General features: G+C 46.5%; 1 protein-coding gene across 5 annotated transcripts in view; it reads left to right on the top strand.

Moving 5' to 3' along the window:
• Positions 1-19,818, top strand: part of DLG3 (discs large MAGUK scaffold protein 3) — a 63,841-nt gene extending 44,023 nt beyond the window's left edge. For 3 of the 5 annotated variants that reach the window (XM_012475042.2, XM_012475045.2, XM_012475046.2), the window contains 10 exons: positions 7,644-7,820; positions 8,038-8,113; positions 8,868-8,967; positions 12,659-12,700; positions 14,001-14,051; positions 14,655-14,756; positions 15,345-15,517; positions 15,926-16,035; positions 16,369-16,460; positions 17,615-19,818. In XM_012475042.2, the coding sequence (XP_012330465.1) occupies positions 7,644-7,820; positions 8,038-8,113; positions 8,868-8,967; positions 12,659-12,700; positions 14,001-14,051; positions 14,655-14,756; positions 15,345-15,517; positions 15,926-16,035; positions 16,369-16,460; positions 17,615-17,721 (1,030 nt within the window). In that variant the 3' untranslated portion in view covers positions 17,722-19,818. Of the gene's footprint in view, positions 1-7,643; positions 7,821-8,037; positions 8,114-8,867; positions 8,968-10,897; positions 10,944-12,658; positions 12,701-14,000; positions 14,052-14,654; positions 14,757-15,344; positions 15,518-15,925; positions 16,036-16,368; positions 16,461-17,614 lie in introns of all 5 variants that reach the window. The other 2 variants (XM_012475043.2, XM_012475044.2) reach the window with 2 other exon arrangements.
• The last annotated feature ends 244 nt before the right edge of the window (positions 19,819-20,062 follow it).

Here is a 20,062-nt window from a genome sequence, read left to right as displayed (position 1 = left end):
GATCCACCCACCTTGGCCTCCCAAAGTGCTGGGATTATAGGCATGAGTCACTGCACCCGGCCTCCTGAGGTTCTTTTGATGTGTCACTCCTCTCAGATTTCCAGGGGCCACTGGATCGGGTCTCTTCAAGGGCTTCCAAAATTTGCCCCACACCTTTATTTCCAATACCATTTCCTAGGACTTCTTGCAGCAGCCAAGCTGGTATCCTTTTCCACAAGCCTGGATAGTATAGCTCTCTCTCCTTCTCCCACTTTCCCTTTTATGTCTTTACTCTGCGTCATTTATAGCATGTCACAACAGCATGTCTTGTCAGAGGACCTGGGTTCTGTCCCAGGTTGGTTAGATGTGTGACCTAGGTCAAACTATTTTTCTTCCCTGAGCCTCTGTTTCCCCATATGTAAGAGGAAGAGACTGCACTAGGTGACTTCTAGGGTTCCATTGGTTCTTTTCAACCCTACCATTGTGTGGGTCAACGTCAGTGTTAGCTTTTTCTTTGGCTGCCCGAAGAAACAGGGCCCTTTCGTTTGTGTTTCAGCAGTGTTTACCAGTCATTGTTTGCAATTGAAGTTAACATTTTTTCTCCTCGCTTTAGCTACTTTTTGAAGATATGTTTGTAAACTGAGAAAGCTCCCTGCTAGAGCTAGTTTCCTATGTGGGTGAGAGAGGGCTACTGAGCAAATTCTACTTTGGACTTTTATCTTGCATCCAGGAGCCAAGAGGAGATGGGGTTTGCAAAATATTTTCTTTTATGCTTCTTTTTTACTTTGTGCAACTTGTAACTTTTAATGTGACTGTTTGAAATAAATTACAAGGCCCCAGTTGCTAGTCTTCTTGCTATCTTGGGATATGTGCCACCTGGACCTGCTGATTTTAAAGTTGTATAATATTTTGCAAACATCTATGTAGACTTCTTGCAAGTTTTTTTCTTTTATTATTATTTTTTTTAATTGCATTTTAGGTTTTGGGGTACATGTGAAAAACATGCAAGATTGTTGCATAGGTGCACACGTGGCAGTGTGATTTGCTGCCTTCCTCCCCTTCACCTGTATGTGGCATTTCTCCCCATGCTATCTCTCCCCAACTCCCCACCCCCCACTGTCTCTCCACTATTTTCCCCCAACAGACCCCAGTGTATAGTGCTCCCCTCCCTGTGTCCATGTGTTCCCATTGTTCAACACCCATCTATGAGTGAGAACATGCGGTGTTTGATTTTGTGTTCTTGTGTCAGTTTGCTGAGAATGATGGTTTCCAGGTTCATCCATGTCCCTACAAAGGATGCAAACTCATCGTTTTTGATGGCTGCATAATATTCCATGGTGTATATGTGCCACATTTTCCCTGTCCAGTCTATCATCGATGGGCATTTGGGTTGGTTCCAGGTCTTTGCTATTGTAAACCGTGCTGCAGTGAACATTTGTGTGCATGTGTCCTTATAGTAGAACGATTTATAATCCTTTGGATATATACCCAGTAATGGGATTGCTGGGTCAAATGGAATTTCTATTTCTAGGTCCTTGAGGAATCGCCACACTGTCTTCCACAATGGTTGAACTAATTTACACTCCCACCAACAGTGTCAAAGTGTTCCTATTTCTCCACATCCTCTCCAGCATCTGTTGTCTCCAGATTTTTTAATGATCACCATTCTAACTGGCGTGAGATGGTATCTCAATGTAGTTTTGATTTGCATTTCTCTAATGACCAGTGATAATGAGCATTTTTTCATATGTTTGTTGGCCTCATGTATATCTTCTTTTGTAAAGTATCTGTTCATATCCTTTGCCCACTTCTGAATGGGCTTGTTTGTTTTTTTCTTGTAAATCTGTTTTAGTTCTTTGTAAATTCTGGATATCAGCCCTTTGTCAGATGGGTAGGCTGCAAAAAGTTTTTCCCATTCTGTTGGTTGCCGATTCACTCTAATGACTGTTTCTTTTGCCGTGCAGAAGCTGTGGAGTTTGATTAGGTCCCATTTGTCTATTTTGGCTTTTGTTGCCAATGCTTTTGGTGTTTTGGTCATGAAGTCCTTGCCTACGCCTATGTCCTGAATGGTTTTGCCTAGGTTTTCTTCTAGGGTTTTTATGGTGTTAGGTCTTATGTTTAAGTCTTTAATCCATCTGGAGTTAATTTTAGTGTAAGGTGTCAGGAAGGGGTCCAGTTTCTGCTTTCTGCATATGGCTAGCCAGTTTTCCCAACACCGCTTATTAAACAGGGAATCCTTTCCCCACTGCTTGTTTTTATCAGGTTTGTCAAAGATCGGATGGTTGTAGATATGTTGTGTTGCCTCCGAGGCCTCTGTTCTGTTCCATTGGTCTATATCTCTGTTTTGGTACCAGTACCATGCTGTTTTGATTACTGTAGCCTTGTAGTATAGTTTGATGTCCAGTAGTGTGATGCCTCCCGCTTTGTTCTTTTTGCTTAGAATTGACTTGGCTATGTGGACTCTCTTTTGGTTCCATATGAAGTTTAAGGTGGTTTTTTCCAGTTCTATGAAGAAGGTCATTGGTAGCTTGATGGGGATAGCGTTGAATCTGTAAATTACTTTGGGCAGTATGGCCATTTTCACTATATTGATTCTTCCTAACCATGAGCATGGAATGTTCCTCCATTTGTTTGTGTCCTCTCTTATTTCATTGAGCAGTGGTTTGTAGTCCTCCTTGAAGAGGTCCTTTACGTTCCTTGTTAGTTGTATTCCTAGGTATTTTATTCTCTTTGTAACAATTGTGAATGGCAGTTCGTTCTTGATTTGGCTCTCTTTAAGTCTGTTATTGGTGTATAGGAATGCTTGTGATTTTTGCACATTGATTGTGTATCCTGAGACTTTGCTGAAGTTGCTTATCAGTTTCAGGAGATTTTGGGCTGAGATGATGGGGTCTTCTAGATATACAGTCATGTCATCTGCAAATAGAGACAATTTGACTTCCTCCTTTCCTAATTGAATACCCTTTATTTCTTTTTCTTGCCTGATTGCTCTGGCTAGAACTTCCAGGACTATATTGAATAGGAGTGGTGAGAGAGGGCATCCTTGTCTAGTGCCAGATTTCAAAGGGAATGCTTCCAGTTTTTGCCCATTCAGTATGATATTGGCTGTTGGTTTGTCGTAAATAGCTTTTATTATTTTGAGATACGTTCCGTCGATACCTAGTTTATTGAGGGTTTTTAGCATAAAGGGCTGTTGAATTTTGTCGAAGGCCTTCTCTGCATCAATTGAGATAATCATGTGGTTTTTGTCTTTGGTTCTGTTTATGTGGTGAATTACATTTATAGACTTGCATATGTTGAACCAGCCTTGCATCCCCGGGATGAAGCCTACTTGATCATGGTGGATAAGCTTTTTGATGTGCTGTTGCAATCGGCTTGCCAGTATTTTATTGAAGATTTTTGCATCTATGTTCATCATGGATATTGGCCTGTAGTTTTCTTTTCTTGTTGAGTCTCTGCCGGGTTTTGGTATCAGGATGATGTTGGTCTCATAAAATGATTTGGGAAGGATTCCCTGTTTTTGGATTATTTTGAATAGTTTCAGAAGGAATGGTACCAGTTCCTCTTTGTATGTCTGGTAGAATTTGGCTGTAAACCCATCTGGACATGGGTTTTTTTTGGGTGGTAGGCTCTTAACTGCTGCCTCGACTTCAGAGGTCTCTTCAGGGTTTTGACTTCTTCCTGGTTTAGGCTTGGGAGGAGGCAACTGTCCAGGAATTTATCCATTTCTTCCAGGTTTTCTAGTTTATGTGCATAGAGTTGTTTGTAATAATCTCTGATGATGGTTTGAATTTCTGTGGTGTCTGTGGTGATATCCCCTTTATCATTTTTTATTGCATCTATTTGGTTATTCTCTCTTTTCTTTTTTTATTAATCTGGCTAGTGGTCTGTCTATTTTGTTGATCTTTTCAAAAAACCAGCTCCTGGATTTATTGATTTTTTGAAGGGTTTTTCGTATCTCTATCTCCTTCAATTCTGCTCTGATCTTAGTCATTTCTTGTCTTCTGCTAGGTTTTGAGTTTTTTTGATCTTGCTCCTCTAGCTCTTTCAATTTTGACAATAGTGTCAATTTTAGATCTCTCCTTGCTTCTCATGTGGGCATTTATTGCTAAATATTTTCCTCTAGAGACTGTTTTAAATGTGTCCCAGAGATTCTGGTATGTGGTGTCTTCGTTCTCGTTGGTTTCGAAGAACATCTTTATTTCTGCCTTCATTTCATTATTTATCCAGTTAACGTTCAAGAGAAAGTTGTTCAGTTTCCATGAAGCTGTGCGGTTCTGGGTTGGTTTCTGAATTCTGAGTTCTAACTTGATTGCACTGTGGTCTGAGAGACTGTTTGTTATGGTTTCCGTTCTTTTGCATTTGCTAAGGAGTGATTTACTTCCAATTATGTGGTCAGTGTTAGAGTAGGTGTGATGTGGTGCTGAGAAGAATGTATATTCTGTGTATTTGGGGTGGAGAGTTCTGTAAATGTCTATTAGGTTTGCTTGTTCCAGGTCTGAGTTCAAGTCCTGGATATCCTTGTTAATTTTCTGTCTCGTTGATCTGTCTAATATTGACAATGGTGTGTTGAAATCTCCCACTATTACTGTGTGGGAGTCTAAGTCTCTTTGTAAGTCATTAAGAACTTGCCTTATGTATCTGGGTGCTCCTGTATTAGGTGCATATATATTTAGGATCGTTAGCTCTTCTTGTTGCATTGATCCTTTTACCATTATGTAATGTCCTTCTTTGTGTCTTTTGATCTTTGTTGCTTTAAAGTCTATTTTATCAGAGATGAGAATTGCAACTCCTGCTTTTTTTGCTCTCCATTTGCTTGGTAAATCTTCCTCCATCCCTTTATTTTGAGCCTTTGTGTATCCTTGCATGTGAGATGAGTTTCCTGGATACAGCACACTGATGGGTTTTGGCTTTTTATCCAATTTGCCGGTCTGTGTCTTTTGATTGGGGCATTTAGTCCATTTACGTGTAGGGTTAATATTGTTATGTGTGAATTTGATCCTGCCATTTTGATGCTAGCTGGCTGTTTTGCCCGTTGGTTGATGCAGATTCTTCATTGTGTTGATGCTCTTTACCATTTGGTGTGTTTTTGGAGTGGCTGGTACTGGTTGTTCTTTTCTATGTGTAGTGCCTCTTTCAGGAGCTCTTGTAAAGCCGGTCTGGTGGTGATGAAATCTCTGAGTACTTGCTTGTTCACAAAGGATTTTATTTTTCCTTCACTTATGAAGCTTAGTTTGGCTGGATATGAAATTCTGGGTTGAAAGTTATTTTCTTTAAGGATGTTGAATATCGGCCCCCACTCTCTTCTGGCTTGTAGGGTTTCTGCTGAGAGATCTGCTGTGAGTCTGATGGGCTTCCCTTTGTGGGTAACCCGACCCTTCTCTCTGGCTGCCCTTAGTATTTTCTCCTTCATTTCAACCCTGGTGAATCTGACGATTATGTGCCTTGGGGTTGCTCTTCTTGAGGAATATCTTTGTGGTGTTCTCTGTATTTCCTGGACTTGAATATTGGCCTGCCTTGCTAGGTTGGGGAAGTTTTCCTGGATAATATCCTGAAGAGTATTTTCCAGCTTGGATTCATTCTCTTTGTCACATTCAGATACACCTATCAAACGTAGATTAGGTCTTTTCACATAGTCCCATATTTCTTGTTGACTTTGTTCATTCCTTTTTACCGTTTTATCTAATCTCGCCTTCTCGTTTTATTTCATTGAATTGATCTTCGACCTCTGATATCCTTTCTTCTGCTTGGTCAGTTCGGCTGTTGAAACTTGTGCATGCTTCGCGAAGTTCTCGTGTTGTGTTTTTCAGCTCCATCAATTCACTTATATTCCTCTCTAAGTTGTCCATTCTTGTTAGCAATTCATCCAATCTTTTTTCAAGGTTCTTAGTTTCTTTGCATTGGGTTAGAACATGTTCTTTTAGCTCATGGAAGTTTCTTATTACCCACTTTCTGAAGGCTGATTCTGTCAACTCATCAGACTCATTCTCCATCCAGCCTTGTTCCCTTGCTGGTGAGGAGTTGTGATCCCTTGTAGGAGGAGAGGTGTTCTGGTTTCGGGTGTTTTCATCCTTTTTGTGCTGGTTTCTTCCAGCAAAAAAATCTTTGTGGATTTATCCACCTGTCGGCTTTGTAGTTGTTGACTTTCTGATTGGGTCTCTGAGTGGATGTCCTGTTTGTTGTTGATGAAGTTATTTCTGTTTCTTAGTTTTCCTTTTAACTGTCTGGCCTCTCTGCTGTAGGACTGCTGAGGTCCACTCCAGGCCCTGCTTGCCTGGGGATCACTTGCAGTAGCTGCCAAATAGTAAAGGTTGCTACCAGTTTCTTCTTCTGCTTTGTCCCAGAAGGATACCTGCCAAATGTCAGTCTCAGCTCTCCTTTATGAGGTGACTCTTTGGATATACGGGGGTCAGGGAGATGCTTGAGGAAACAGTCTGTCCTTTATATTAGCTCAGGTGCTGAGCTGTGAGCCCCGTTGTTCATTCAGAGCTGCTGGGCCGGTAAATTTAAGTCTGCAGCAGCAGGACTCATAAACTCCCTTTTTTTTTTTCCCAGGTGTTCTGTCCCAGGGAGTTAGGGCTTTATGAGTTTCCGCTGTGCTGCTGTCCTTTTTTTTTTCTTCAGGGCTGCCCTGCCCACAAGGAGGCAGCCTAGTCACTCTCAGCCTGCAGAGGCTTCGCTGAGCTGCTGTGGGCTCCGCCCGGCTGCTGTGTGAACTTCCCTGCAGTCCTGTTTATATGGGTGTAGTTAGAACTGCTTCCGCTATGTTGGCCCGCCTCTGTAACGATGGACTCTCTCTGTAATGGCAGGTTGCCTCAGCAACGGCAGGCTGCCTCAGTAATGGTGGATGCCCCTCCCCCACAGAGCTGGACCGTCCCGGTTTCAGCTGTGCTTGATGTGAAACTCTCAACTCTGAGCGTTTCCAATTGCTGTTTTTTTGTTTTTGTTTCTGTTTTTGTGGGGGTGGGATCAGCCGACCCTGATCACTTGGCTCCCTGTCTCAGAGCCTTTTGTTTTTTAGTTGAACAGTCGTCTCTCTCCCAGGTGTCCTGGTCGCCTGTTGAATAGGCGCCAGGATCTGTGTGATTTCCCGTGCGGCGACCCACTGCATCGGCTGAAACCGTGGCTCTGAGATTCATGGCTCTTTTTTTGCCCGGGAATCTCCTGGCCTGGCTCCCTGTTTCAGCTCCCGTTGCTGGCTGGGTGGGAACACAGTTCCATTTACTCTGCAGTGGGAGCCGCTGCACCAGGGTGCAGGCGAAACAGCTGCGCCGGCCAAAACAGCTGCACTGGCGACCCGTGGGGCTCCTCCGCCTGGGTATCTCCTGGTCTGTGGGCCATAAAAATCCGTCTGGAAATGCGGCGTCCACTCACCCTCTGCACTTTCACTCAGAGCTGCAATCCTGAGCTGCATCTAACCGGCCATCTTGGAACTCCTCCTCTTTTATGCTTCTTATTGGGAGAATGAGATATTTCTTTGAAAGGGGGCGCATATTTACCACTTTGGCACAGAAAGAAGGATTTATTCTCCTGGAGACATCCTTCTAGTATGCTGTGAGGCTGCTATGTCTGTGCTGTTTGGGTTGGCCTTCTGTCTTTTCAGGGTGCCAGTGTCTTGCCGTTTAGGATTGGATGATTATTTCATCTTTCACTGTGCCTTTCAGGGCCCTGTTTGATTATGATCGGACTCGGGACAGCTGCTTGCCAAGCCAGGGGCTCAGCTTCTCTTATGGTGACATTCTGCATGTCATTAATGCCTCCGATGATGAGTGGTGGCAGGCAAGGCTGGTGACCCCACACGGAGAAAGTGAGCAGATCGGTGTGATCCCCAGTAAGAAGAGGTGAGTCGTTGTGATCATGAGCAAGGCCTTTCCTGCCCTCTTGCTGGTATTTCTTTCTTGTTTTCCTATTAGAAGGTGCCTTGATTCCTTTTTGGTGGAGTTGGTACTCAACATGGTTTTTACTCAGTGAGCCAAAAAATGGCTGCTGTGCCTGCTGCAACCCAGTGCTGAGACCATTTACTGGCAGTAACAGGACTTCTTTTTGACTCCAAAACAGGGTGGAAAAGAAAGAAAGAGCTCGATTGAAAACTGTGAAGTTTCATGCCAGGACGGGGATGATTGAGTCTAACAGGGTAAGTGAGGATCCCCAAGGAAGTCAGCCAGTAGCTGAAGAAGGGCGAGAAGCTTGGAGTTTAGTCTGATGTGTAAGGAGAACTGGGGAACAGAAAAGAAAATCTCTTTTTCAGGGGGCTAGCTCTGTCCTATCAGAACATTGACTGCTTTTCAGAAAGCAGAGAGGGAGCTCTTAAAGTCCACGGCTAGTCTGTGCTCCTTCCCCCTGGGCACCGGCTCTTGAAGATATGTTGGAGTTGGACTGTCTGGAAGGCTGACTTGCTTGGGGAAATGAAGCCACTTGTGGGTGTCTCCCTGGCTATAGACCCTGTCACAGCATCCAGCCAAGAAGCCCAGCCCCAGGCCTCCCACCTCCCTGCAGACCACCTGAGGCAGGAGGGCCCGCCATTCACCCCTTTTCTTCTATGAGCTTCACAGGCCAAAGAACTTCTGGAGCAGTAGAGGGAAGAGAGACGTGGAGTAGATGACTCTGTGTATGTCAATGGTACCTTAGGGAATGTGTCCAGGAAGTGCCAGTGAGTGTTATGAGTCTGGATTAGATAGAAACCTCTACCATCCCTACAACATTTTCTTGTAAACATAATTTTCCTCTTACATCAACTTTCATTTAATCTCATAGACTCCATTTGTGAGAGATGGTCTTTTATTTAGCTCACCGTTGTCTCCATTTTAGTTTTTCTTGCATGCTTTAAAATCCATTGTTCTGTTTTTTTTTCTTCTGTCCTTCCCCTCCATCTTCATGTTCTTTCACAGTCGATCAAAACGAAACGTAAAAAGAGTTTCCGCCTCTCTCGAAAGTTTCCATTTTACAAGAGCAAAGAAAACATGGCCCAGGAGAGCAGCATACAGGAACGTAAGTAGCAGCAGAGTCCAGAGAGCAGGCCGTCTGCAGCCCTGTCCCCTCATCCTCAGTTGCACCTTCCCGCAGGAGAAGCCTGAGCAGGGCCATGTGTGGCCCCATGCACGCCTGTGTGTGCATGCACCTGCTTATCTGCAGAGTCAGGGCAGAAATTGGTCTGCATAAGGAAGATGGGTTTTATTTGTCCAGCTCCTCAGTTAGAATGAATGTTGGAGGCACTGAGGTGGGCCTGGTCCCAGGGTCAGTCTCCAGGAAGTGCCTGGCACTAGCAATGGAAATGCCAGACAGAGCTCTGCTGTGGTGGTGAGGAGTGGTTTTTCAGCTAGTGTCAGGGTCAGGAAAATGGTTTTTCAAGAGAACAAGGTCTAGGGGCTCAGTGTTGCTCTCCTGGCTTCTTCCTCTTATATTTTCCTTCCCTTAACTTCACTCATGTATGTCAAGAGAAGAGCCTTTTCTTCCCAGGATCCCTGGAGTTGGGGCTACTTCCAGAATCCCACGTACGTGCATAAGCATACAGGATATCCACACGACTCCCAGCAGACTCGCTGTTATCCTAGAGTGCCTACAGAGCCAGTTTTCCCAGGAGAATCCTTCCTGCCTAAATGAGTTGACATGGAAGGAGTGTTGCTCCACTTTGTTCAAATAAAGATTTATTGAGAAACACAAAGTTGGTTCGGTAGGAAGAGCAATCACCCTGAGCTAAATTAACCTGAAGAAGAAATTTAATCCTGATAAATCTTCTTGCTCTGCCATGTGCCTCAGAAATTAACTGCTCCAACCCTAACCTTAAACACCAGGCCTTCCTTGAAAAATGTTTTCTCATTTGTCTCATCATGAATGGTAAACATCTCTCATTTACCAGTGACTCCTCTGTCTTACATGGAGGGATCTTGGGGTCTTGGGCTGTTGGGACTGGCAGGAGACTGACTGGTTCTGATAGGAAATGTCCTTTTGTCAGGCCAGTCTGGTCCACGGTCATGGTATGTGGAAGTTATGGCCGTCTGGGGTGGTATCTGGTAGACAGAAGGATGCCCTCATCCAGATGGCGGCCACGGCTCATCATCCTGGGGTAGTTCAATGAGAAGCCATAGATGAGGTGGCTCTGCTCATGATCAGTTAGGAGACAGTCTGAGACAGAGGTCTGAGCTGATGTCACCATAGTTTCATCCGATGAGTCCTAGAGTCCCTCTATGCCAAGCCCAGCCTGGGGAGGTGTTCATTGCTCAGTGGCCCCGCCTGGTGGGCGAGGGGGGTACCTGTTGGACAACAGAGTTGAAAGTGCCTAGTGCCACTTCTCCAGAAGCTGAGTTCATCCCCCAAGGTCTGCCCGCCTCAGGGCAGCTTTGGAAGTGACACCCGACACCATGCAAAACTTTTCCTGAAGGATTTGAACAGAGTGAGTCAGTATTGGGCAAAAGCTTCTTGAGGTGATGGCAGTTCTGTCTGCCTACCTGGCACATGTGGACATTTTCTCTTTCATGCGCTGTGGAGGGAAATGGTGAGGGCAAACAGAGACCTGGGCTCCACAACTACCAATTTGGTCAAAGCAGGTGCTCTAAGCCTTGGTATATCACCTGTCCTGTCCCGTTGGCCTACAGCTGTAGACACTTCAGAAAGCTAGTCTACTCCAAGACCCTCTGGCAACCAATTGGGTAGCATGAAGTCTAGCTATCTTATCTGCCCTGGGACATTCTTTCTGTGGCAGAGCTCCTGGCCTCACTGTAGTGCTAGGTCTTCATGGTGTTTCATAATTCTGTCACTAGTGCTCACCTGCCTCTGTATTCTTCCTCCCCCTTGTCTTTTTCTCTATTTTTTTCTCTTCTCCCCAAATCTCTCCCTCTCTTCCATTCCCTCCCATCCCTTCCCCTTCCCCTTCTTCTTCTCCCCCTTGTCCTCTCTCCATCCTTGCTGTCTGTGAAATCAGGACTTCCCGGGGTTAAGTGACGATTATTATGGAGCAAAGAACCTGAGTAAGTCCAACTTACACACCGTTCACTGTATTTGTGGCATGAATGGAGATAGTGGGGGTGGGGCTATCGGGGACATGGGTGAGGGTGAAGGGTGAGGGGAGGGCAGTGTTCACAGCAGGAAGAAGTGCATGTGGCTCCGAATGTTACACATTTGCTCTGGATCCCTAGTAACCTAGTAAGTCCCCATCATTCATGCCTTTGTTTACCTTTTGCCACTCAAAGTGGGAGGGCATGAGCTTGGCATTCCCCCTTAGAAGTGAGGTGGGCCTGAAATGTTTCTCCAGTGGAACCACTGAGCTCATCTCTAGCTTATTGTCAAGGGAGGGGTGCCTGCTGGTTGGATTCTTCTCCCAGTGATAACCACGCTAAAGAATTGGGTGTGGGAATTGCAGCTCTTAAAATCCCTCTAACTAGGGGCAAGGGTACTGTGACCCCCTTTGCCCAACCTGCATCTGGGATGTCTCGGAAGATCCAGGGCCTCAGCAAACAGCTGCCAGTTGGCTTCCCACAGAGCGCCTGTAAGGGGTTGAGCTGGTCTGCTGGGGGCCTCGACACCATTTATGGACCATATATAGTTAGTGCTTTATCTCAGGAAAACTCTGACCTCATTTTCCATTCTGGAAAAGAATCCTAGAGTGGAAAATGAAAAAGACCTAGATGATGAGGCCTTAGCGGCCATCCTGCTGCGTGCAAGGGTTCACAGGCACGTAACCCTGCCGGGTGGGTTCTGTCAGCATATGCTCTTCTTCAATAAATAATAAAGGCCAAAGGCAAAGGAGCTGCTGTTGGGGATTGTTCAGGAACTAGCCATGCGTGGCAACTCAGCCAGTCCTTTCCATGGGGGGCCACAGCATATCATGGTCTGAAACAGTGTGGTCTTGGCTGAAATGAGCAGCATCTCTCTCCATAATTTGATGTGTCCATGTCTCATCTTCATTCACATGTCATCCTGGGTGGGTGGGCTTTGTTTGTGCCTCTTGTGAACACTGCTCCTCTGCTTGAGCTTTCTCTTCCCTCACGACTAAGAGATGGGCAGATCCCAGCTGTGTGAGACAGGAGGGCTGTCTTGTCCTCAGGGTGTTTTGTTGGTTGTGTTGTCTGTGTTTTGACATGTCTGTCTGGTGGTAGATGGAGGTGTTTCCCTTGTCACCACTGAAGCCAAGCTCTCCTGCTTTGGAGTGGTGGCAGGAAGGCTGGGGATCCCACCGAATGGTCAGAGCAGCGCTCCCTGGTGTCTGCTTAACCCATACAGTGTTTGGCCTCTTAGTTGCAGAGTGCCACATGGTTGTGTACTTCCGGGGCTCTGTCGGGCGGGGGACACCCATGGGCAGTCTGGTCCCTGGACTTCTCTTTGCTCCTGTCACTGTCTTTTCTTTCCTGTTGTTAACCTTGGGAGATGCATTTTGAAATAGGACTTGGAAACCATCCAGGTCAATTTGTTTGATTCAGATGAAGAGGATGCTGCTGAAGGAAGTGTGGCTTGTAGTACATAGGGAGGGACTTCACAGACCAAGAGGGCTCTGGGGAAAAGTATGAGAGGGCCAGGGGCTCAGGATTGGAGCTGTGCCTCCCAGTTGGTAGCCTGGATGAGGCCTCCTGTGGCCTGACTCCGTTGGCAGCTCAGTGTCTTGCTCCTGGAGCATTTGAGTTTTGTGCTGCATGTGACCTCTCAGTGGTGTGTTCTGAATTGGAGTCTCTTTCTTGTTGGCTTGCAGAGGGAGTGACATCCAACACCAGTGACAGCGAAAGCAGTTCCAGTAAGTGTGTGTCATTCCTTCCATGTCGTGTAGCTCCACCGTGTATCCCAGCCATCCTCATTCCAGTATTGCACAGCTGCCATTGCTGCTCAGAGGCTGGTGCTTCTTTTAGCCATGTACACTTTGAGATCCTGGAAATGCTGTGGCCAGTTCATTCTCCTTATGGGTTGGGGTTCACCCTGTGGATTAAAGGAGAGTGTAAACACTATAGCTCTGGCCAGGACCTGAATTAAAAGCATCCCTGGCACTGGGAAGGGTGACCTGCCAAAGAGTAAATTCCTGCCATGGGTACTGTGGGCCATAGGTGTTGCCAGGTTTAGATTTGCTCAGAGACCAAAAGAAAACTGGCTCCTATAGGATGCTGCCCTGAATCTGCCTTTCTGGGTCGTTAGGATCCCTTTGCCTTTGGGGCTGGTTAAAGGATCAGGTAATTGCCCAGTTTTCCTTGGGAGATCCTGTGACCGGACCAGAGAAACCATAATTCAAACCTCATGAGCTTTGGGAGCACTGGTCTTTTGGGAGCTATGGTGGCTAGAGGCCTTGTAAAATCTGCCCAGGAGTCTTAGGCTCAGAAGAAGCCTTTTAGCAAGCATTGTGTGCCTTGATGCAAATATCACTGTCTTCCCTGGGACTGCCATCAGCCACTTTGGGAACTCCAGGCACCCAGCACCGAGTGGCTTGCCGACTGTTTTAGGAAAACCTCAACATTGCTAGGCTCAACATGGAGCTCCACCAGGAAAAGACAGCAGGTTCAGCATTGCTCTTAAGGGGTACTGGAGACCTTAGCAGAGCCATGTGCCACTTTTCTGCATGCTTCTTCCAATGCAGGAGGTGGGTAGGTAGACCATTAAAGGGCAAAGTTAGGCCGCAGCTTCAGGGACCTGCATGTGTGTCCTGACTCCCCTGCATGCAGATGAAGGGGACTTGGGCAAGCGTCTCAACTGGTCAAAGCGTCCCTGTCATTCTTACCAGAACAAGGGGGCCGCTGTGCACACTTATTACCTGTCAGAAGAGTTCCTCAGAAATTGGGGTGGTTTGGGGTGGAGGCTTCATGGCTTCTGGGCCTTGGCCCTTTGCCCAGTGATATTTCACTGAACAAGAGAACTACTGACTCCTGTCTGGGAGCCAGTGAAGGGTTTCCTGTGCTTTCTCACCATCAGAAAACAGAAAGGATCACAGGTGGTGTGTGGTAGCAAGAACCACCCAATATGGCTGTATCCTGGCAGGGGAGGGTGTGGGGAGTGTTGTACAGAAGGAGGCAGATCATACGGTGCTAACTTAGCTCCCTTTTTTGTTGCAGAAGGACAAGAGGATGCTATTTTGTCATATGAGCCAGTGACACGGCAAGAAAGTAAGCCCCCTTTTGAGAGCCTTGTCTCTGTGCTCGTGTCCTGTCATGGGGCTCAATATGATGGGTGGCTGTGGCAGCAGAGGGAGGGACCTGAAGGAGGAGGAAGGTTCCACTCATGGCACATCCAGCCCCAGGGCTCCTCCTTCTCTTCTGCTTCTCCCCAGTGTCATAGGGAAGGGGGTGCCTCCAGTGTGCACTTCTCTCTATGCCTCTGCCTGCTGCCAGGACACCTTCCAAAGGAGGGGCAAATTTACAAGGAAGGTCTACTTCAGTAGATGTAGCCACTGCTAAAAGAGAGGTCCAGGTTATTCCCTTCAGTGGCTGCTCTGTGAAAATCTTGCTCAGCTACTAGTGTCAGTGCAGAGGTTTTTTCTTACTCTGTTAGAAGGGGAGCAGCTTCTGCTTTCAGACTTGCCTTGAACTTAGATATTCTCAAATTAAAGGCTCTTTGATGTCTTTGTGTTTAAAAGCCAGACAATGGCCGAGGATGCTTCACCCTGTCTGAGTCTCTGCTGCAGAGCCTCTGTTCTAGCCAGACTCGGGGGTAGGACAGCCTGTCTGGTAGGGGCCTCTGTTCACTGTCTCAATGCTCTCCCTCTCTAGTTCACTATGCAAGGCCTGTGATCATCCTGGGCCCAATGAAGGACCGAGTCAATGACGACCTGATCTCTGAATTTCCACATAAATTTGGATCCTGTGTGCCACGTAAGAGTCCAGGAAGGCCCAAAGGAGTGAGGCTTGGTGCCCTGGGAATTGTTGCTCTAATGTTTTATGGAAAAGGTCTGGGATCAGATTCTAGGGCTATTTGGGGACAGGGTACATTTGACACCCTGGAAAAGACTGGGTGGCAATATATTCCCCAAAAGCCGATGGGGTTGGAGAGATTAAGCCGTCAGGCTTGGCTGCTCACTCCCTTGGGGGAAAGGTCCAGTGGTGATGGTCGGGAATGATTGGACAAATAGGGAGGTCCAGCCAGAGTGGTGTCGATGTGACTCCATGAACAGTTTGTTAGGTTCACTGTCTCCTCTACCAAGTATGGCACCCTGTGCCATGCCTTAGCTCAGGAATCCCCACCTTTCTGGTCCAGTTTAAGCTAAAGCAAATACCCGCTGTGTGAGACCTAGATATTGGAAGAGAAGTAGGTAAGACAAACTCCTTCCCAACTGCTTTTTTCTCCCACTTAAAGTGGAGTGGCCCAGCGACCCACCCAGATGAGAATGAACCAGTCAGTATTTTTTGGCTCGGGGTAGATCATTGACCCTGGGCCACAAAGTGTTCCCTTTCTTCCTTCAGATACTACTCGGCCTCGGCGTGACAATGAGGTGGATGGACAAGACTACCACTTTGTGGTGTCTCGAGAACAAATGGAGAAAGATATTCAGGACAACAAGTTCATTGAGGCGGGTCAATTTAATGATAATCTCTATGGGACCAGCATCCAGTCAGTGCGGGCAGTTGCAGAGAGGGTAAGTGTAGAGGATCTGGCCTCAAAAGGAAGGCCAGTGCTCGTGCCAAGGCTCCACTTGAATCCTTATCCTTCCACCACAGAGGCTGCCCAGCAGTGCTGCTGAGCAAAGCCATGGCACCTCTGCCTATTCCCAGCCCCTTGACAAACCTATCTGTCTCCTTCGTATAACTCATTCAGAGCATCACCCAAAAGGGAATAGGGGGCCCTGGACACATGTGGCCTTTTCTGGGTAATAGCAAAAAGTAGGGTCTGTCTACTTCAGGGATTGAATTTTTTAGGCCACTTTGGGTAGCCATGTTGCCCCTCCCCTTGCCCCCACCTCCAGCCAAGATGGATGTTTAGAATGTCACTGGATTTCTGCCTGGGGCTTAGTGAATAGGAACTGATACAATCTCTGCTTTTTCAGGGCAAGCACTGCATCTTAGATGTTTCCGGCAATGCTATCAAGAGACTGCAGCAAGCACAACTTTACCCCATTGCCATTTTCATCAAGCCCAAGTCCATTGAAGCCCTTATGTAAGTGTTTAACTGAGGACTCAGACATAACAAGCTAAGATTGGGCCTGGAAGGGAACTGGAGAACAAAGTGATTTGTTGGGCAGGGGTAGGAACATCAGAAACTTGAAAGAAACTCTGGGTCCCAGCTCTGGTCACTGGGTGCTCCTGTTTTAAGGGCTTTTGTCTGTGTTCTTGGTTGGACTTTTGAACCCAGAAGGTTTGAGGAGTTAGCCATGGGCCACTGCTGCTCTGAGAGGGCAGCTTAGCAGATTTTTAGGGATCCTGGAATAATCCTTGGATGAACCAGAACGTAAGATCTGGTTCGGAACTACTTTTCTTCTATCTTTGGCAGGGAAATGAACCGAAGGCAGACATATGAACAAGCAAATAAGATCTATGACAAAGCCATGAAACTGGAGCAGGAGTTTGGAGAGTACTTTACGGGTAAGACTCCTGCTACCCTGCGGGGGGTACTGTGGGAATAGCCAGGCACCTGTTTCTATAAGTGTCTCAAAGAGGTGTAGACAGAATGTAGAAACCTTGCACGGAGTTACCAGTTGCTTTTAAGCTTTTGAGCACAAACCTTTCCAGAGCACTCAAGTTCCCTGTGTCCAGCCATAGCAGTTCAGCCAGTTGATAACATACACCGCTCACCAAATGCTTCCTTCAATTGTTGGTTTGTTCATTTTGTCTTGTCCCTACTAGATTGTAGGCTTCCTGTATTACTCTGTCTCCCTCTGTTTCTGCTCCACTCCCCCACCCCAGTACTTGACTTTGCATGTTTAGGTGCTGAATAAACGTTTGTTGATCATGATGATTCCTCGGTGTGGTGTTCAAGTTGTCTGTCGGTGTGTGTTTGTGTGTGTGTATGATCATCTACTTTAGAAGGTCAGTTCCTGAAACATTGGGAAGGTTTCTATGTAATATGTTCTTCACCTTTTGAAGTACAGTGGCATATATATATGTGCAGGGCAGTGCTGAGTCCATTTTAGCTGGTGGTGCCACTAGGTTAACTGGGTAAAGAATTCATACATGTCCTCACACACCTTGGGTCTTCAGAACTCCCTTTACCGTCAGCATCCATGTCCTTGTTTGCTGGGCTGACCTCTGACATACAGCAGATGTGAAGGGCCCAGGAGCACTGCCTATTGCCAGAAATAGTGGCTTTCAATTCTTTCTGTGGAGAACTGGGATTTTCCACATCTTTTAAGTCTGCTTTAGAATTACAAGCTGCTGGCTTTATGGCACCCAAGAGTAACGTGAACTGCACGGTCTAGGACGTAGTGGGTGCTCAGTAAACGTCTTTTGAATAAACACATTTTTCTGGTCATTGCTACTTAGTCTCACTGTCTCAGTGAGTTGACTTCAAGTCCTGAGCTTAGGGCACCTAGTTGGTTGCCCTTACTGCCCTGACCACACAGGCAGCTGGCCAGTGAGCTTAAGCCCAAACCCATACTCCTGGAAACATGTCTTTCATGTGAGGGGGCGGAGGGTGGGGGAGAGGAGGTCTTGTAGGATAGTTGGGAAAGGCAGGATTGCTGGGTTTGGGGGATGTGCTGTGGACCACAGTAATAATTTTGTTTTCCTCTCCACTTTAGCCATTGTACAGGGTGACTCACTGGAAGAGATTTATAACAAAATCAAACAAATCATTGAGGACCAGTCTGGGCACTACATTTGGGTCCCATCCCCTGAAAAACTCTGAAGAATCCCCTCCAACCATTCTCTTGTGAACAGAAGAAATCAAGTCCCTCTTCCCTCCTCCCTCTTCATTCCTGTCCCCATGGGGAGAACAAATGCTATGTTCTTGTCCCCTTTTTTAGATATGTCAAAAAAAAATTGAGTTTTCTAGTCCTGTTTTTTTTTTTAATTTTTTTTGTTTGTTTTAGTTTATTTTTTGGGATGATGCCATCTCACTCATCATGTGACTGTGCCCATTCCTGCATGGACCTTTCCCAAGCGCTAGCACAGGTGCAAAATCCATCAGAGCCATTGTTTTCATAAAAACCAAGCAGAAGTGAAGAGAAAAGAGGAGGACTGATGGAAAGACAGACTCTGGACAGCTGCACGGCTTGTGAAGTGAGCTAAATGCACCACATGATGAGATGCTTCTGGGCATTTCTCCCTATCTGTACTGCTGTCTTGCAGCTCTGAACGGTGCAACGTAATGGCGACAGAAAGTATCTTATTTATATATAGATATATATATGTAATTTATATAAAATATATAGAAATTATTATATATATATATTATACACTCTCATATAATATATATATATATTCACACACATTTGGATTAGAAAATCTATGGAGACTTCATCAATGGTACTATGTTATTAGAGAAATGCTTTAATTTTCATATTCCAATCAGATGGCATCTTCTATCCCAGCTGGTTGGGAAGGGATTGAAGATGGTAGCAAGTGCTGCACTAAGGGCACTCGCATTTGGTCATTCTCTTGAGAGCTAGGAGGGGTCAGCCTGAGGCCTGAAAGTAATGGCTTTTGCCTGGGGCAAGAGGGTTAAAGACTTGACCTGAAAGCAGCTACTGCCCCTGAGGTGCAGCCAGTCCTGTGTGCGGAGGGAGAGAATGGCTAATGATGCTCCCCGTGGAATTGCCTATTGTTTTATGGCACCTGATGTGTCTGCATGAGAGGTTTCCTTTTTGTTCCTTTTTAAGCTGCTGTTAAACCAAAACCATGTTGTGCTACTGTGTCAGCCTTTTCATTATTGCAAATTTTACTTTTACTATTTAACTGAATGCGTACAATCCAATTTGCCAAGGTTCTAAAGGCTTATGAGGTCCTGAAGGAGCCAGGCCTTGTGATGGAGTAGGTAACCCAGGCCTGGTTGTCCTGTCAGCAGAAGGGAGAGCAGGGGCTAGGCTGAGAGGAGGACATGCAGGGCTCTGCTGAGGTTCGTCCCTGGGTTCCACCAACAGGGACAGGGAGTCACTTGCCTTCCAGTTCTATGCTGGGATAGCGGGACAGCACTTGGCTTGCTTGGCCAGCCGTGTCATGAGTTTGATTTGGTTTTTTTTTTTTTTGCAGCTGCTTCATATGCTCTGCTCCAGCCCCTCCCCAAAAGCTGGTAGCTTACGGTTTCTTCAAGAGGAAAGTAGACTTTATGCTGTACATTTGAGCTGTAGAGCTAAGATGCGCTTACTGGTGAGCTGTGAAACCTTGTTGCTTTTTCTCAGAGTCTGATGGCAGTGACTGTGGTCAAGGGAGTCTTCACCACCACAAGTGCAGGCAGCGGCTGCAGTCCAGGTCCTCCCCCACCCCACTGTGCTCCTCTGAAGCCAATGTGCCTCCCTCGCCTCCATACTGGAGGGACAACACAGGGGAGAATGGAGAAGGGCTTGGCCCTAGGGTTGAGGCGGTTGTTTCCTAGCCCGCTGGGTCAGGGCTGTTGCCCTCGAGGCAATGTTGAGGATGCTTTAAGCACTACCAGCCAAATCCCAAAACTCTGTTAACCATTATCCGACCAGCAGAATGAGACTAACTGTATAAAGCATGGGACCCAGAATGAGGATAAGGAAAGGGCAGCAGCTTTCCCTGGGCAGTACACTGGCTTGAAGGCAAAGAGGGATACAGTGACAGCCGACTGTGACTGGTGAGGACGGGGTGAACAGGGAGTGTTGATTGTCTGATGTTAACTAAGTGGTGAAGTCTAAACCATGCTCAGCCCTCCCCCCTCCCAGGGAAGACAAACAAAGATTCAAAGTAAGCATGACACTAGCTGGTTTATCAGTGTTCCTTCCAAGGAGACATATATTTTTTAATAAACGATAGTTGCAATGAACTATGGCTCAGAGACCTTCTTGAAGTAGTTGAGAAGGGAGGGCATGGGCAAAGCAGTGGGAAGAACGTCCCAAACTTTTGGGGGCCAGAGGGCTCAATCCTTAGTGATGATCAGCTAGCCGAGCTGGGCCGTCCTGGGGATCGGTACAGCTCCCTAGGGTGATGACAGGCCCTTTGTGAAAGGTGTGTGCTGGGTCTTCCATCCCGGTCCCAGACACTGCTTCAAACAGCACCAGCCAGATGGG

Source organism: Aotus nancymaae, unplaced genomic scaffold (assembly GCF_030222135.1).
Source record: "Aotus nancymaae isolate 86718 unplaced genomic scaffold, 86718_ANA_hifiasm-v0.15.2.pri h1tg000081l, whole genome shotgun sequence".
Classification (NCBI taxonomy): domain Eukaryota; kingdom Metazoa; phylum Chordata; class Mammalia; order Primates; family Aotidae; genus Aotus; species Aotus nancymaae.
This window is presented reverse-complemented; position numbering and strand designations above follow the sequence as displayed.